Consider the following 15,981-nt stretch of genomic DNA (forward strand, 5'->3'; position numbering starts at 1 on the left):
TACTGGACGACACGCAATTTGGGTTCAGACAAGGTCACGGGACCGAGACTGCGTTACTAAAAGCAGCTGATGAAATAAGGATGACACTGGACAAGGGAGGAGCGGCAGTATTAATACTGCTAGGTCTCTCAGCAGCTTTTGACACGGTTGATCATGTCACCTTGATCGACCGTGTCTCATCAATAGGAATCCAGAATAAGGCTAAAGAATTTCTCGCCTCATTCCTGGCAGACCGTCCACAGACAGTAAAAATGGATCAATACACCTCACACACCTTTACCCTTCCCTGCGGAGTTCCACAGGGCTCCTCGCTAAGTCCGACACTGTTTAACATTTATGTTTCGGACTTAGCTAGGGTAATAAAATCTTATGGAATTGCCCTCACAACATACGCTGACGACACCCAACTGGTGTTATCTGTATACAACAATGGCACATCAGTTGCAGCGAATTTCCTAGAGGGAATGCGAGCAATCAGTTCCTGGATGTCATCAAACTGTCTTAAATTAAACTCTGACAAAACAGAGGTGATGACATTCGGGAAACTGGACCAATCTGGTCCCCACTATGGAGGCCTCCCGAGATGGGAGCTCCACCTCAACCTGTCACCAAGGTCCGTAACCTTGGAGTCATATTTGACATTAAAATGACTTTCCAACAATATGTTAATTCCGGAATTTCCTCATCCTTCTACACTCTGAGAAAAATAAAGAAACTGATGCCTTACCTCCCCTCGTCGGCCGGCAAAACCCTAATAAGTACTTTGGTTTTCTCAAAAAACGACTATTGCAATGCCCTTCTTCTGAGTGCACAAGAAAAAGTCCTTAACAGATTGCAGCTAGTCCAGAACGCCTCAGCCAGAATTCTACAGAGCATTCCTAAGTTCACCTCCATCTCCCCTTACATTAGACAGCTGCATTGGCTCCCAATTAGGAGCCGGATAAAATTTAAGGCACTGTGCATTGCATACAAAGCCATTAACAACTTAGGCCCACAGTTTCTTAAAAACGCACTCTGCCCGCTTGAACATTCAAGAACTCTACGTTCATCCTCAGCTCATCTGTTGAAAGTCCCGTGTACTGAAAAGGCCACTTGGGGTTACAGATGCTTCACCATTTCCACAGCTAAACTTTGGAACTCATTACCCCTTCACATCAAAACTTCTCCCACTCTCATCAGCTTCAGAAAAAAACTAAAAACTTGGTTGTTCTCAGTATAACTTCTGCCGCAGTGATGGTTCTGTACTCCGAGCGCCGAGACTCCTCTGGGTATTTGCGCGCTATAAAAATCGCATAAACATAAACATAAACATGAAGTGCTTTGTGGGTGATACATGCCATTTTTAGCTGAATTCTGGCTTTGTATGGTAGCCAGTTTAAAGCTTTGAGGTGTGGAGAGATAGGGTCGAACTTCCTTGAGCCGGTTATAAGTCTTGCTGCTGCATTGAGGAATGCTTTTAGCGGTGCTGTGGAGATTTGTGGTATGCCTGCTAACGTGGTGCACCCATATTCAATCCTTGAGATGACCAATGATTGGACTGCTAGCTTGAGATTTGCTTGTGAAATGAAGGGTTTCACCTTTCAAATGTAGTTCAGGTCAAAGCGGGCACTTTTTGCCATAGCCTTGATATGTTCTTTCATATCCAGGTTCTCATCAAGTGATATTCCTAGTGATTTAGCTGAGTCGACTAAGGTAAGGGTACAGTTTAGCGCCGTGATCATTCATTCATATCATTCATAGTGATCGAGGGAAAATCTGTATCTATACTGGAAGAACTAGTGGGTAATGTGCTCTTACTTGTACTAATACAATGCTCCAGGGCATAAAGGGCCTGTTTATGAGCCTCCCAACTCTCTGCCGCAATATTTGAGTCCAAGGGTATCCGACCTTCGCTACTTCCCATTGCAACTAAATTCCAAAAGGCCTTCACATTCTTACTTTCCAAGGCACTTTTCCTCTTGTCCCATTGTGCAATTCCCCAAGTAATCTTAGCGTCAACAATACATTTTTTATACTGAGCTCTTGCTAATTTATTGGTATTTTGGCATCTATCTTTCATTTCCACAATAAGAACTTTCTTGGCCTTGTTACAACTTTTATCAAACCAAGTCACCATTTTTTGACTCTTTCCGCTTTTAGTGCAAGGTCTACAAAATGCTTCCCTCAGCTTACAATAGATGGTATCATTTACGGCCCCAACTTTATTTAGTGATTCAAAACTTATACCAGCACCTTCAAAAAGCATCACAAATTCAGGGATGAGACTCTCACAAAGTGAGATCAGATTTTTTTCACACTTCTCCATCTGTATCCACTTGACCTTTCTCTTATTATTTGAGAGAAAAAGACCTTCCCTAGTGGATGGCTCTAAATTGGTAAGTTCTCTATCTATGGGGAGCATTAGGGATACTAGGAGAGCATTGTGGTCGCTATCATACCTAGAGAGTATGCTGAAATCTGTAACCAGGGACCATCCCCTACATTCAATCAGAACATAGTCCAGGATTGACTCATGGCCTATCCTATTATAGGTACAATTTGCCGCAGTATCAGAACTAAATCTTTGATATAATTGATGCAATTGTAGATCTACATATAGAACGCTCTCCCTTGATTAAACTGTTGGGAAATGCTGTAACGTGCCCGTAGGAAATGGGAAATTAATTTCCATTCTTTTGCTGCTTGCTAAACGACATATTAAGATGTGCTGGGGTTGCCGCCAGGTTCCTCGGGTGGAAGACTGGCTCCGAGGCTCATCTTTTTGCCACAGACAGCTGTCTGTCTACCGGGACCTTATGCCTGTCCAAGGATGTCATATTTATATCTGGGAAACCTTTCAGACTTAGCTGCAGCAGAGTTCGAAAGATGAAAGTGGATCTCACTCCCTTGCCCCTTTAGCTGCCGAACACATCTGGGGAAAATGGACCAGACTGATGACTGTTAGACATGAAATGACGGTGTGTACAGCATGAGGAGGTCAGCCCCCTTCCTCCCCTTTTCCATTCCCCCTCTGGTTTCTTTTTCTTTCTATTTGAAGCTCTCTGTGGTATAACCCGGAATTAAGCATACAACTGTATGACATAAAAATGATGGGCTCCTGCACTAGAAGATGTTATGCACGTGCTGTATGGAGCTTTTGCTCCTCTCATAATGTGAAAACGAGAGTGCTCTGCTGTAATTTCCTGCTTGTACCCACAGATGTACTCAATAAGCAAAAATAAATGAAAATAAAATGGAAAAAAAAGTTATTAGAATCACAAAAAATGCATTTCCTATGGTGACTCTGACCTAATTATAACAATCTAGTGGCAACCCCCACTTGGTAATATATACATATATATTCAGCCCCAGGCATTTCCCTTCTTTTTTTTTAAGTTTAATGTAAATTAGTGTTTTTCTTAGGCCCTATTATATATGTTTAAAAACACATTTATTTAACCTTTTTTGTATGTAAAAAAAGCAAGCCTATTGATAGTGATAACATGTTTTTTTTAAAAGGGGTGCAGAAGTGGAGCAAGCATTTACCTATATAATTTGGGATACTTTTATAAGGTTACTGTGTTCTGTGCTTTCACATGGATCACTGGAAAGACTTCTTTAAGAAATGCAACTGCTTTATGGATGATATTGGTGACAGGAAAACACACAATAGGATGCTGTTTCTCTTCCTTCTCCTGCTGGATTTAAACTATCTGAAGAAAATATGTATCATATGGCATCATCTTTGCCTGAGGTTCTTCAGAAATAAAACAATAATTTCAGTAGATGTTATTCTCTTTCTTCTTCCCCCTCTGTTTCTTCAGTAAATGTTTCATCTACTTCATTAGTGTCATCTTGGCACTCTCCCGAGTATGAGTTGAAGAAAATTGAAGTTCTTGAATCTGCTTCTAAAGGTTAATTCATTCAGAAGTCAGAATCTGCTAACTTTTTTTAAGCATTTGGTAGAAAATTTGCAGAAACCTTTTTAGGATGAATTGCCAGCAGCTACAGTTTCATCCTTCAAAAAGAAAGGGAGAATGCAGGGAAAGGGGTCCTTCCCAAAGCTTTGACAAGTTTATATCCTCTTGCTAAAAGTTAAGATTGATACAATGATAGCTAACTCGGCTGTGCAGTCAAATACTATTTCTGAGGACGTGGCAGTGACAGGGCTAGTAGACTGCAAGGTGAAGGCATCATTGTAAAATTGTTCTCTGGACTGAACCTGGATGTGAGTACCATAATCTGAATCGATTATCCATCACAGTCACTTGTTAAAGACTTTTAAGCACGACTGCAGCCATTCAGGAGGGCGTTGGGCATTCAGAACTTTTTGGAAGTGAAGAAATGCATGCACGATTTATGTCACATGTTACTAGTGACCGTTTAAAAGAGTCAGCTTTATCTAGAGTTTCCAATATAGCTGCTCAATGCAATATTTATCCCAAAGATTGGCAGGGGAAGGGTGCTCAGAAACCCAGCCTACTACATATTTCTGGAAATAAGATGTTTGATGATCACCTTTTAGATCTGCTTCAAAGAGCCTTTACAATGAGAAACATGCTCAATTATTTAATGCTGAAATGTAATGCTCAAATCAAGCCAGATACTCCACACAGGTAATTTATGAAGAGGTGACAGAGAGATTTTCAATTTCAAACAGGAATGAATAAAGTAACCATTCCTTTCTATTCAGGAACCAGGATACTAGATTTCCTCCTCCTCTTCTAAAGCCAAAGAAAACAAGGTCATCTTATTTGTTTCATCAGCTAAGGAAAGAAGAATATATCAGATGCATGGGTACTGAAAATAATAAATCAGGGATTTTCTTTGGAATTGATTGGAATTCCGCTAGATTCAGGCCTATTTGCAGAGCCAATCACACATATGTGATTAACTCAAGAGGATGTAGGTCTCCTATCAAAGAAAGCAATTTGTGATTGGCCAAAATTCCCGGAAGAACTTGGCTTTTATTTCAGTGTTTTTCTGTTTAAAAGTCATCAGGAAGACTCGGGCTTATGAATCTAAAGAAATTGAACCGATTCCTGAGGAAATCTCAATTTAAAATCTGAATTTAAAATTGAAGCACAGGGATACTTACCTTCATACTACGATTTTTCCATCTGATCATACATTTTTATGGTTCTGTGTAGAAGGTCAGCATTGGCAATTTCAAGTACTCCCCTTCAGCTTAGTATCTTTTTCAAGGGTGTTCACAAAATTCTGGCTCCACTTGGGGTTCTCCTGGGAGGCAGGGAATGTTGGTGCATCTTTTTCTGAACGAATGGATTGTTCACTGATCGTCATAGGTCATCATTCTGGAGCATACAAAGTTGGTTTGCCGGGTGCTTATGAAGCTTGACTTCTCCTGGGGATGGTGACCCTATTCCATTTAAGATTAAACATTTTTGCTGTGCAGTCTGGGAAAAGAGACAATAGTTTCAGTAAGGGAATGGCTCTGTGTCCAACATCACATGGTAAGTCCAGGGTATATAGGAATGTTCTACAAAATGTATTTTTGCTATTTTTTGTCTCTCTCTCTTAACAAGCATCATGTAGTGTCACGGTATCTTGGACTTTCACTTGGGTCCTCTAAGTCATTATCTTCTGAATCATGGGATCCAGCTTTGCAGAAATTGGGCAACCTTGCAGAAACAAATTACATCTGGAGAGAGCTACAGTGGTGGATGATTCAACATACTTGCTCAACTCAATGGAATTTCCTTGTCCCTACCCCGCCACTAGTCATGTCCACAAACACAAGCAATATTGGGTGTGGTGTCACTTTGGATCACCAACAGTACAAGTTAAAAGACTTCCAGACAAGAGAACCCATTTATCAAATTGGAGGGAAATGAAAGCAGAATTTAAGCTATTCTCCACCTCTCTCATCTTCTGCAGAACAGGTGATGGGGAATACATACAATAAAGTAGCATAGCATTACCTCAACAATCAGTCAAGAACACATTCTCAGTCACTAAAAGCCCAAAGATTTCATAGAGTCATTTGGGCAGAGACTCATCTGACCTTGCGCTCTGAGACACACCTTCAGGGGAAGGATAATACTGTGAGGGACAGGTAAGGCAGGGTGTTCCCTGCTTTTGACGACTTCTCTCTGACCTTTCATATATTCAAAGGTATTTGCCAAAGGTAAGGATTACATCAGTTAGACCTTTTGGCAAGTGTAGAGATTACTTTGTTACTAGAGTTCCGGGACAGGTTTCAGGAGGAGTAATTTTAGGGAATGGACACTACTTATGTATGCTTTCCTACATTTTCCTTTAATTTCCAGTTTATTAGCTCGTCTTCAGAGGGAGACGGCAGAGCTGATATTAGTAAGGCCCTTTTTGCCAAGGATGAGTTTGTTTTCATTGCTCAGAATAATGTTCAGAGTATTAAAATGGATATTTCCAGTGAATCATTGTCCTATTAATTCTCCCATCATACATTTTGCTATGTTTCAGAAGAAGAGATTGATGGCATTGCTGTTGAAGAGGAGAGGGGATTAGGTCTTTCTCCTCAGTTGCATTTCAAGTACAGAAATCCAGTAGGCTGTCTACTGGGAATTATTATCATCACCAGTGGTTCTCTATTTCGAGGTGGTGCCCTGAAAAGTTCTTGAGTCCATTAGTCTTGGAAGCAAAGTGGGTCCTTCAGTGTATCAAGGATGTATCAATATGTGTTTAGCTGATGAAACTATGAAAGTTCAGTGGGCAGCAATACAATCAGTTAGAGCCCCTTGGGCCATCATAGAAAAGGCAACTGAAAGAGTTTTCATTAATTAGCCCCCTTTCTAAAATGACAACTCCTTCGTGAGATTTCCTCTAAGTTCATAGGGACCTTAAGTCCCTTGCTGACATAAATCTTAAACATTCAACACTGAAGGTATTCTTTTTGATGGATGTAAGAAATTCAATTATTATTTGAGATGAGTGACTACCCACCTTAAGGAATAATCACAATTAATGTCAGGCTCAACCCTTAACATCACTAAATTGTCCTGAGCTCAACCTCCTGGCAACTGTGGTACACGACAGACAGGCTTAACTTAGGGCAATGTGTAAAGTATTTACAGAGTACTAATACAGTAAGGAAGTCAAAACACTAAACACAAAAATTCCCAATATAAAATAGAGAAATAGAGAAAATAGAGAAAAATGCAATGAACAAAATGGCACCAAAGTGGTGAAAACCCAGTAAGGGAACTAGAGATATGAATTTGTAATGATCTACTTGAAAATTGCACTATAAATTGCAGGGCACCAATGGTAGTTAATGGCCACGGTACACCAAGACTTAGGCACAATTTGAGGCTAACCGCATTAGAGCCCTAATCATATACATCAAGTAGATTGGTCCTGGTATAAGTCAGGGAGTCAAAAACTTCAAAAAAGTTTCAAAGTCATAATCTATATCTGCCTTAGGTTGGTCCCATAAAGGCTCTGGAGCATTTGAGGTTTTTGCTTGAAAAAAAATCTAAGTCCCAAAAAAGTACGGGTTTAGTGTCTTTTCCATGATGCTGGAGCCTTTTAGGGGGATGATATAAAGTTCAGACATAAGTCAGTTGTGAACTATTCGTATTAGTTCCCCTTTGCTCGAGAGCACTGGAGAAAATGTTTTCAAAAGTTTCCAAACTTTTTCCTTGTGCCAAAGGAACCACAGGTGTACGCTGTGAACTCACCACAAGAGTTTGGAGGAGAAGGAGCACCTAAAGAATTCCAAGGTGCCAGGAAGAGGCTAGTAGCAAATGTTGGACCAGGTTTCAGTTGCACAGTGGCTCCAAGAGGCCTTTTATTTACGATTTCCAGCTGTTCTTAAGTTTGGACCTGGTTTCTGTCCTAATGTACTGACTTCTGAGAGAAAAGGGAATTCAGAGTATTGAAGCATACCAGAAAGTAAACTGTTCATTGCAGAACATGACCGAACCAGGTGACCCCGCCCCCCCCACCAAGAAAGTAATCGAAAAGAATCCGGTCAGGGTAACAGCAGGATAGCAGAAACCAATACACAAAACAGGGAGTGCATAGACATGTTTTTGATTTGACCTGTGGTCTTTAGCCTTTTTCATTACTTGAATATGGAAATTTAAAAGGCCCAATAAGTCAATTTCGTTACAACAAAGTTTGTGATTGTCTTACATTGTTTTCGGAATTAAAATACGTATTTTCCAAGGACTATTTCTGCAAAGGCAAAACCTTAAGATATGCACCAAATGATGTAAGTTGTGGAGTTCAGCTACTGGTGTATACATAATTTTAATTTGAAATTACCAAGAATAATGATTGTATCGAATTAGTCCCTGAGCGCCACATTAGTAATTGTCATTTTGGATCACATTGTCAACCCATTAGTGAACCCTGTGACACTAGAGTTGTTGCTAGGATTGTTGCTCTAATTAGGGAAAACAACTGTTGAGACGGGATGACTCTTAACATGAATCAATATCAAATGTTCATTAAAGAAAATGAGCAATGCAAGGGGAGCAGAGTAATATAAAGCATGGAATGTGTTCCCTTATAGACAGTAGTGTAACATATAGGTATATACATGGATAACAATGAATAATGGGGATGTTGTTTGAGTGTACTCTTGTATTTCGAGTACAAGAATATTGTGGTACACTAATATCATGGACAAAGTATCGAGGAACAAAATATTGAAAGGTAAGAACTCCAAAGAAGAATAGATTTACTATTCTTAATTCCACATGTATGTACATTCAAAATAGATATTGTTAAGATTCATTTACTTGGAGTTAGGTGTAGAAAATCTATGCAAACCTACCTTTTGATGTTTTGTCACTGTCCATTCTGTCTGCGACATTAATGTTAATGTCCTAGGCACGCTTTTTACCCATATATAATTTTATGTTTTGTATGCCCTCCAAAAAATATCCTCTACCCCTGCTTTCTACTGCTACACAGTGGCAGATGCCTGCTCAGGGAGCCATACATAACATTACCTCTTCTCTCTGCTTCACATTTGTTTTAAAAAATCTGACCTCCTGTTATCCACCCCACCCTTCTCTGTGCATTCTCTTTCCTCCAGAAGCTGTGCTCCTAAATTACAGCGCTTTTTTGCGCCATCCAGAGCAGCCTGGAACTCTTTTATGATGTAGCAGCAGTGAGTTATACGCTCTGTAACCCACCATTGCTGTCACAGAAGTGAATTATCACATTTAGAGTCTGACAATCATGCTAATGGCTCTCAGCGAGAGCCATATCCAACAATATTAGCTTTCACATTGATTTGCCTTGGTGAAAACCAGACTAGCCTCCTCCTGTCCCTTTGAACTAGAAGAGGCGCAGCAATGCCCTGTGGGCCACACATTCGTTTTATAACTTTTGTCAAATGGTCAATGCACTGTAAAACATGTAACAAAGCAATATGCATGTCAGTGACCTTTATTTTATATGTCTTTCACAGGCACAGTAACCGTGATTGTTAGAGTGACTCGTGTGAATGATTTTTCACCAGTACCAGGATCTAATATATTCAATGTGGTGGAAAATAGTGAATTGAACACTTTGGTTGGGACGGTCAAATTCACAGATGATGATTGGCCGTTTAACAATCTGAAGTATGCAATTATGGGAGATGATTTTGGAACCCCTCCCAAGTTTTACATTGAACCTGATAACGGTAAGGGCCAACAATGTAATGACATTTTTATCCAATACATTTAAATACATTTGAAACAACATAAAACGTTTACTACCTTCTCAAAGAGGAGGTAAGCCATTCAAAAATGGAGGTCAACAATCCAAAGGGCCAATGCCTACTCTCACTTCAACTTTTTTTTTCAAAAGCTAAATGAAGCTGCTTTAAAAAAAGAAGGTTCTATGGGGCATATGTACAAGCCACTATCGTCACTTTTTACGATGTGATGATTGTGATAGGGGCCTTATTTAGAAGGCAGGATTAAGCCACTTAACGTGGCTTAATCCTGGATTGTGAATAATGCCCCCTTTCACGCTATGCTTAGCGTTACAAGGGTGGGCAGTGGGTGTTGCGGTGGGCGTTCCACTGCAACACCCATTGATTTTGATGCTGCCCTCCATGTACAAGGGCAGCGTAAATAGGAGGCAGCTTCAAAATTAAGACCAGGGAAAACCTGGCAGCACACATGGAAAAAGCAAAGTGCCCTGTATTGTTTATGTACAGGAAGGTGCTCCTTCGTTTATTGAAGTGGCGGAGTGAAGCGTTAAGCCATGATGGCTAACCCCTCACTCCGCCACTTCCTTGAGCATATGCCCCAATGTTTTTTAAAGCTACAAAAGGTATGATGGTTTGCTGACCTTTTAATGTTGATTAGGTAGGTCAAACCGAGACCCAGTCTAGGTCTTTCTTCATTATGCTGGGAACTGACCTATTAGTACATAAGGTTGTTTGGAAAATAAGAGCCTGGCTGAAAAAAAAACGGGTTGCAACTTGTGACTGATTTTTGCAACCAGAATAATAGTACTTATTGCTCCTGGTTCAATATTACAATACTGCAACTGCCATAGGCAACTGTTAGGAGAAAGGAGGTTTATTGATATGTAGGTTGATACTTTATTAAAGGCTTGTCTCAGGTACTACTTATGAATCTCCTTTGTAGATAACAACAGGCTTGTAGCCAATCCAGCATTTTATAGTGTACAGCTGATTTACAATAATACTTATACTAACCAGAAATAAGTATTTGTTTGTGAAGGTTTGGAGCTCCTGAACACTTTGAAATAGAAAACAATAAATATTCTTCAGCAGTTACTAAATGTGGTAGATTTTCAAAGGTTAGCAAAAAAAGTATTTAAATGGGTTATCCCAGTAAGTTTTAGTTTTCATTTCTGCCAATGAGCTGTGAGAGACAAATCAGACTTACAGTGGTGCCGTCTCCAATGGATGTCGAATGTATGTGCTTATTTCGAAGAAATCTCGAAGTACTGAGCCCTCAACCACTTCACGGCTCTCCTGAGCACAAATCTCCGAGACTCCCCATTTCTCAACACTTGAAAGTGGGCACAAGATTTTGCAGATACTGAATGGGGGCTAATGTGGGAACAACATTAATTATGAATTAATGAAAAGAATGAGCAGGATAACCACGTTTGCTAATACTGACTGCCTGAAATCCTTAATGTCTTTATTCCTATTTCGAACGTGCAAGAAAATTGATTATTAATTTAGATGGATGTTAATCCCCTACAAGTAAAGTGAACAATTTGCTAGTCCCAACAGAAGTTTCAATATTTTAAACCTGAGCGCAACTTCTGGTAACAACTGCACAGAGCGGATAGATTTAACTTAGAGAAAATAACCCTCCAATTTAGACAAATAATGAAGATTATTGAACCCAGGATACAATGCCTAACAAATGCTAGATCTGTTTTCTGTATTGTACAGCGAACATAAATGTGAAATTGTTAAATATCTCTCAAGTAATAGTAAATAACCTGTGTATACGATGTTATGCGTACAGGTCTATCTGTTAATTGGTAATGTGTTTTTGGCTGTTATAGGTAATATTAAGGTGTTAAATGCTATAGACAGAGAGACTAAGTCACAGTACACCTTAAGTATCCAAGCAACAGATCTCAACAATGATATTGAGCCAGATCCACTGCAGCAGTTAAAGCGCACTGCTGTGGTTACAATCAATGTTCAGGTAAGCATTAATTGTGGAAAAAGGCATACGATACTGATAGGCATTTTCTAAAGCAGGTAGAATATGGTTTTGAAATGATTAACAAAAAATGATAGATTTTATGTTATTGACTGTTAAATATATTCATGAAAGATGACAAAATGAATAGTGTATTGTGTGAACCAGGAGTATTATTAGTAAAAGAGGCTGTTTACCTGTAGGAAGAGCAGAATTTATAGAGAGATATGATTCATCTTACAAAAAGTGTGCATGTTTTTCAAGTTTAATAGAGATTCAAGTCAAATAAGTAGAATCTTCAAATGCACCAGGAGTATATCAACCGCAAACAAATGCATTTGTTAGGAAGTCCAGAAAATGAGATTCAGAACTAAAAATGGAGTGTAACAGGACGCCATTTTCAGTGAGTTACATAATAAAAAACAATTTGAGTGCCGTATGGATTATAAAAAGAGTAAAAAAGAAAAATTCTAATTGAGTGACAGTGAAGACAGATATAATCTATGATCCAATAAACAATTTTGAATATGGCTGTAATCATTAAAAGAACAGTTTGGTGTGAAATGGATGTGAACATTTTAAATAGCTTGAAATGTCATTGTTCATTAAGATGTAATTTCAGTGGCGGCTGCCACAAAAAAAGGTGGAAGGGCCATAGGGGGAGCATGAGGGGGCCATGTGGAAGGGGTAAAAATAATAGATTTTTTTAATATTACATTTAGCTGCTGGCTGCCTCCAGAGTCGTGTCTGCTGCCTCCCCTCTTCCTAGGTCCCAGCAGCCCCTGGGACAGTCTCCCATCCAATACCTGTGCTGCAGAGCAACATGGGGATTGGTCTGAGCAGGCTGAAAAGATACCCTACTCAGACCAGGTCGTCTCTGGTGGTTTCTCCAGCCAAGCTGCTCAATGCAGCTGGGCTGGAGAAAACCTAAGTGCCCATGTGTGTTTTGGTCGGCCTGAGACGGCCGTCCAAACACACATGAGCACTTAGGGAGTGGAGTGCACATAGTAATCCTCCTCCCCCCTCCCATGCATAGGCCCCATCCCTACATACTAAGAGTAAGCAAATGCAAAATAAAACGATGCAAGAACATCACATGAGCACTAGGACACCAGCATAGAGGTGCAAGCCTTTATTTACAGGTACGGGAAGAGTTCATCATGCTGGAAAGATTGAACAGCCATTCTGTCAGGCCTTACGTGTTTCGTAATTATTTCTTCCTCAGAGGCTTTGACGAAAAATGTGTGCTTAGGGAGTGGAGTGCACATAGTAGTCCTCCTCCCCCCTCCCATGCATAGGCCCCATCCCTACATACTAAGAGTAAGCAAATGCAAAATAAAACGATGCAAGAACATCACATGAGCACTAGGACACCAGCATAGAGGTGCAAGCCTTTATTTACAGGTACGGGAAGAGTTCATCATGCTGGAAAGATTGAACAGCCATTCTGTCAGGCCTTACGTGTTTCGTAATTATTTCTTCCTCAGAGGCTTTGACGAAAAATGTGTGCTATTGTGGGAACTCCCCCATGCTTTTAACTTCCAATGATACACCCCTGCATGGGGCTGCACTAAGGAGGCAGTGTTGTAGTATTATGGGAGCTGTAGTGCCCAAATTCACTCCATAGATGGATGCACTTTGATGAACTGTAAGTCCATTTCAGCTCTATATGAGCCCCAGCAGGCGAGTCAGTCCTAAATCTTGAATTGTTGCCCCACATTTGAGGTTGGTAAATCCTCCTTGTGGCCCCCAGATTGAGGGGTGGTGCATTCTCTGCAGCTGGGCCGCCGCCTATGGATGCTGCTCGAAGGTTGCCCTACGCTTGAGAAGCACTCGAACAACAGCATAGAGGTGCAAGCCTTTAATTATAGGTACGGGCAGAGTTCGTCATGCTGGAAAAATTGATTAGCCATTCCGTCAGGCCTGCTGTGTTTCGAAATTATTTCTTCCTCAGAGGCTTTGATGAAAAATGTGTGCTGTCGTGGACACTCCCCCATGCTTTTAACTTTCAAAGACACACCCCTTAATGGGGCTGCTCTAATGAGGCTTCGTTTTGTAGAAGTCCACTGGTGGGCCATTTCCTGGGGGGAATTTTCAGTTCATTAGCGGGGGCCTGTAGGGCCCCCACAGCCCCGCGGACCGCCACCTCCCCAGGGCTTTATTCATTATGTGTGGGGGCACACACCCCCAGGGCATTCATTAACATGGGTGGGGGCCTCGAAGGCCGCCCCAAACCCCAGGGACCGCCACCTCCCAGAGGCTTAAATTGTTTTTTTTAAGTGTTTGTGGGGCTCCTGCCTCCCCTACACTGCCCTGGGGACCACCACCTCCCATAGGCACTAAATATTCAAATACTAGGGCCTGTTCTGGACCCCCAGGCCCAAGGGACCACCACCTCCCTGGGGCTTTGAACCTGGTGGCCCCCCTCCTGGAGCCCTTGATGGCCCTGGGGACCACCACCCCTACAGGTCCAAGTCCTGCAATGTCCCAGGGTGCCCACCCCCGGGACATTGCCGTTTGCTATGACAGGACGGGAGCACAGGTCCCACCCTGTCATAGCAAACTCTGTTTTGGTTTTTGGAAGTGTGAGCAGATTTAATCCTGAGAGACTTTGGGGGCCAAGAAGCCCTCCTGGTACTTCCTGTAAGCCCTATGGAGCAGAATTCTTGAGCGCTGGATGGAGGCCCAGCACCCTTTCTCCACCACTCTGCAAGAGTGACTACAAGTTAAAGAAGTGTTTGCAATGTAATAGGTTTCGCATTTGCGAGAATTAGAGCTATTGGCATTGTAAATGCAAAAGTTTTTTACTAATGTTTTTTGAAGTGGAGTGGATGTACGTTGTATGTAGTAGAATTATGTGGTATGCTGTGCAGTGTAATTACGTGGATAGAAAGTATGTGGTATCTAGGGCCCGATGTAGGTCGGTCGGTAACGGACGAAAATCGTTTTTTTCGGCCGTTACCGACCGGTATACCTGAAATGGTATGTAGGGGCTCAATTTTACAGAATCAGTAATTTTACTGAATCAGTAAATTTACAGATTCTGTAAAATACCGAATCAGTATTTTTACCGATTCGGTAATTCTCCGATGTAGGTGGGACTCTTCAGAGTCCCAGGAGCCTTAACGAATCGGTATTTTACCATCAAATCCAATTTGATGGTAAAATACCGATTCAGGTGTGCATGCACATGTGTGCATGCACACCTATGCCATGTGACAGGCAGACCTGCCCTTAGGGCAGGTATGCCTGCCACATGGCACCCGTGCCTGTTTTGGGGGTGCCAGAGGGTGTCAAAGTGACACCCCCTGCACCCTTGTGTGAATCGGTATTTACCGATTCGGTAAATACCGAATCAGTAATGCCCATTCATTCCTATGGGCTTTGAAGCCCATAGGAATGAATGGGCATTACCGATTCTGTATTTACAGAATCGGTAAATACCGATTGTTAAAGATTCGGTATTTCAACATCTGGATATACCTACATATCCACACTTTAGATTTACCGATTTTTAATTACTGAATCGGTAAAATTCGGTAATTAAAAATCGGTAAATCTAATTTACCTACATCTGGCCCCTAGTGTATAGGAATTATGTAGAGTGGGATTAAATGTTATAGAGAGTAATTATATGGTACCCTCAGGTTTAGTCTTCCTCGTTTCTATAGAAGCTCAACTATGAACTCAGTGAGAAAAAAAGAGATGGAATCACTGAGAAGCACTTGTGGACCTAGTCAGAGGTATGAGGAGAGCCACTTGAATTATGTGACTGTTTGGCTGCACTGACGTAAACAACATTATACAATTTCTGCATTAGCCACATAATTCATTATCAGTACCCTAATCTGCAGATTTGAACAAAAAAAGTCTTTTTTCTAGCTCAACCGGCTCAAACATTACCAAACATGCATCGACAAGTGCTATTGCGTTAAGGAAGTCCCTTTACAAACCTAAAAAGATCACCTGTTAATTATTGCTAAATGTTGGTGTTAAATTGGTACTAATGGTGTGCAAGCCTCTGTGCCTTTCTTGCCTCTTTCTGCATTTCTGTTGCTTCTTTCTGCAAGTTTCTTTCTTTTTCGGCACTTCTCTTGACCTCATTCTGCAAATCTCTCTTACTTTCTGCACCGCTCTTCCCTCTTTCTGCACGTCTGTTGCCTCTTTCTGTACCTCATTTGCTTCTTTCTGTACCCCTATTATGTCTTTCTGCACCCCTTTTGCCTCCGTTCCTTCTTTCTGCACTTATTTTGTTTCTTTCTGCACCTGTCTTGCTTCTTTCTGCACCCCTAGTGCCTCCCTCTCTACCCCTCTTTCCCTGGTTCTGCACTTCTGTTGCTTGTTTCTGCACTTATCTTGC

At 41.1% G+C, this 15,981-nt stretch overlaps 1 protein-coding gene across 1 annotated transcript in view; it reads left to right on the forward strand.

Annotated features, from left to right (window-relative positions):
• Nucleotides 1-15,981, forward strand: part of LOC147751480 (cadherin-related family member 3-like) — an 853,888-nt gene that overhangs the window by 622,710 nt on the left and 215,197 nt on the right. Inside the window, exons 16-17 of the mRNA XM_086933301.1 lie at nucleotides 9,404-9,619; nucleotides 11,479-11,624. Of these exons, the coding sequence (XP_086789427.1) occupies nucleotides 9,404-9,619; nucleotides 11,479-11,624 (362 nt within the window). The remainder of the gene's footprint in view (nucleotides 1-9,403; nucleotides 9,620-11,478; nucleotides 11,625-15,981) is intronic.

This window comes from Lissotriton vulgaris, chromosome 1_1 (genome assembly GCF_964263255.1).
Source record: "Lissotriton vulgaris chromosome 1_1, aLisVul1.2, whole genome shotgun sequence".
NCBI lineage: Eukaryota > Metazoa > Chordata > Amphibia > Caudata > Salamandridae > Lissotriton > Lissotriton vulgaris.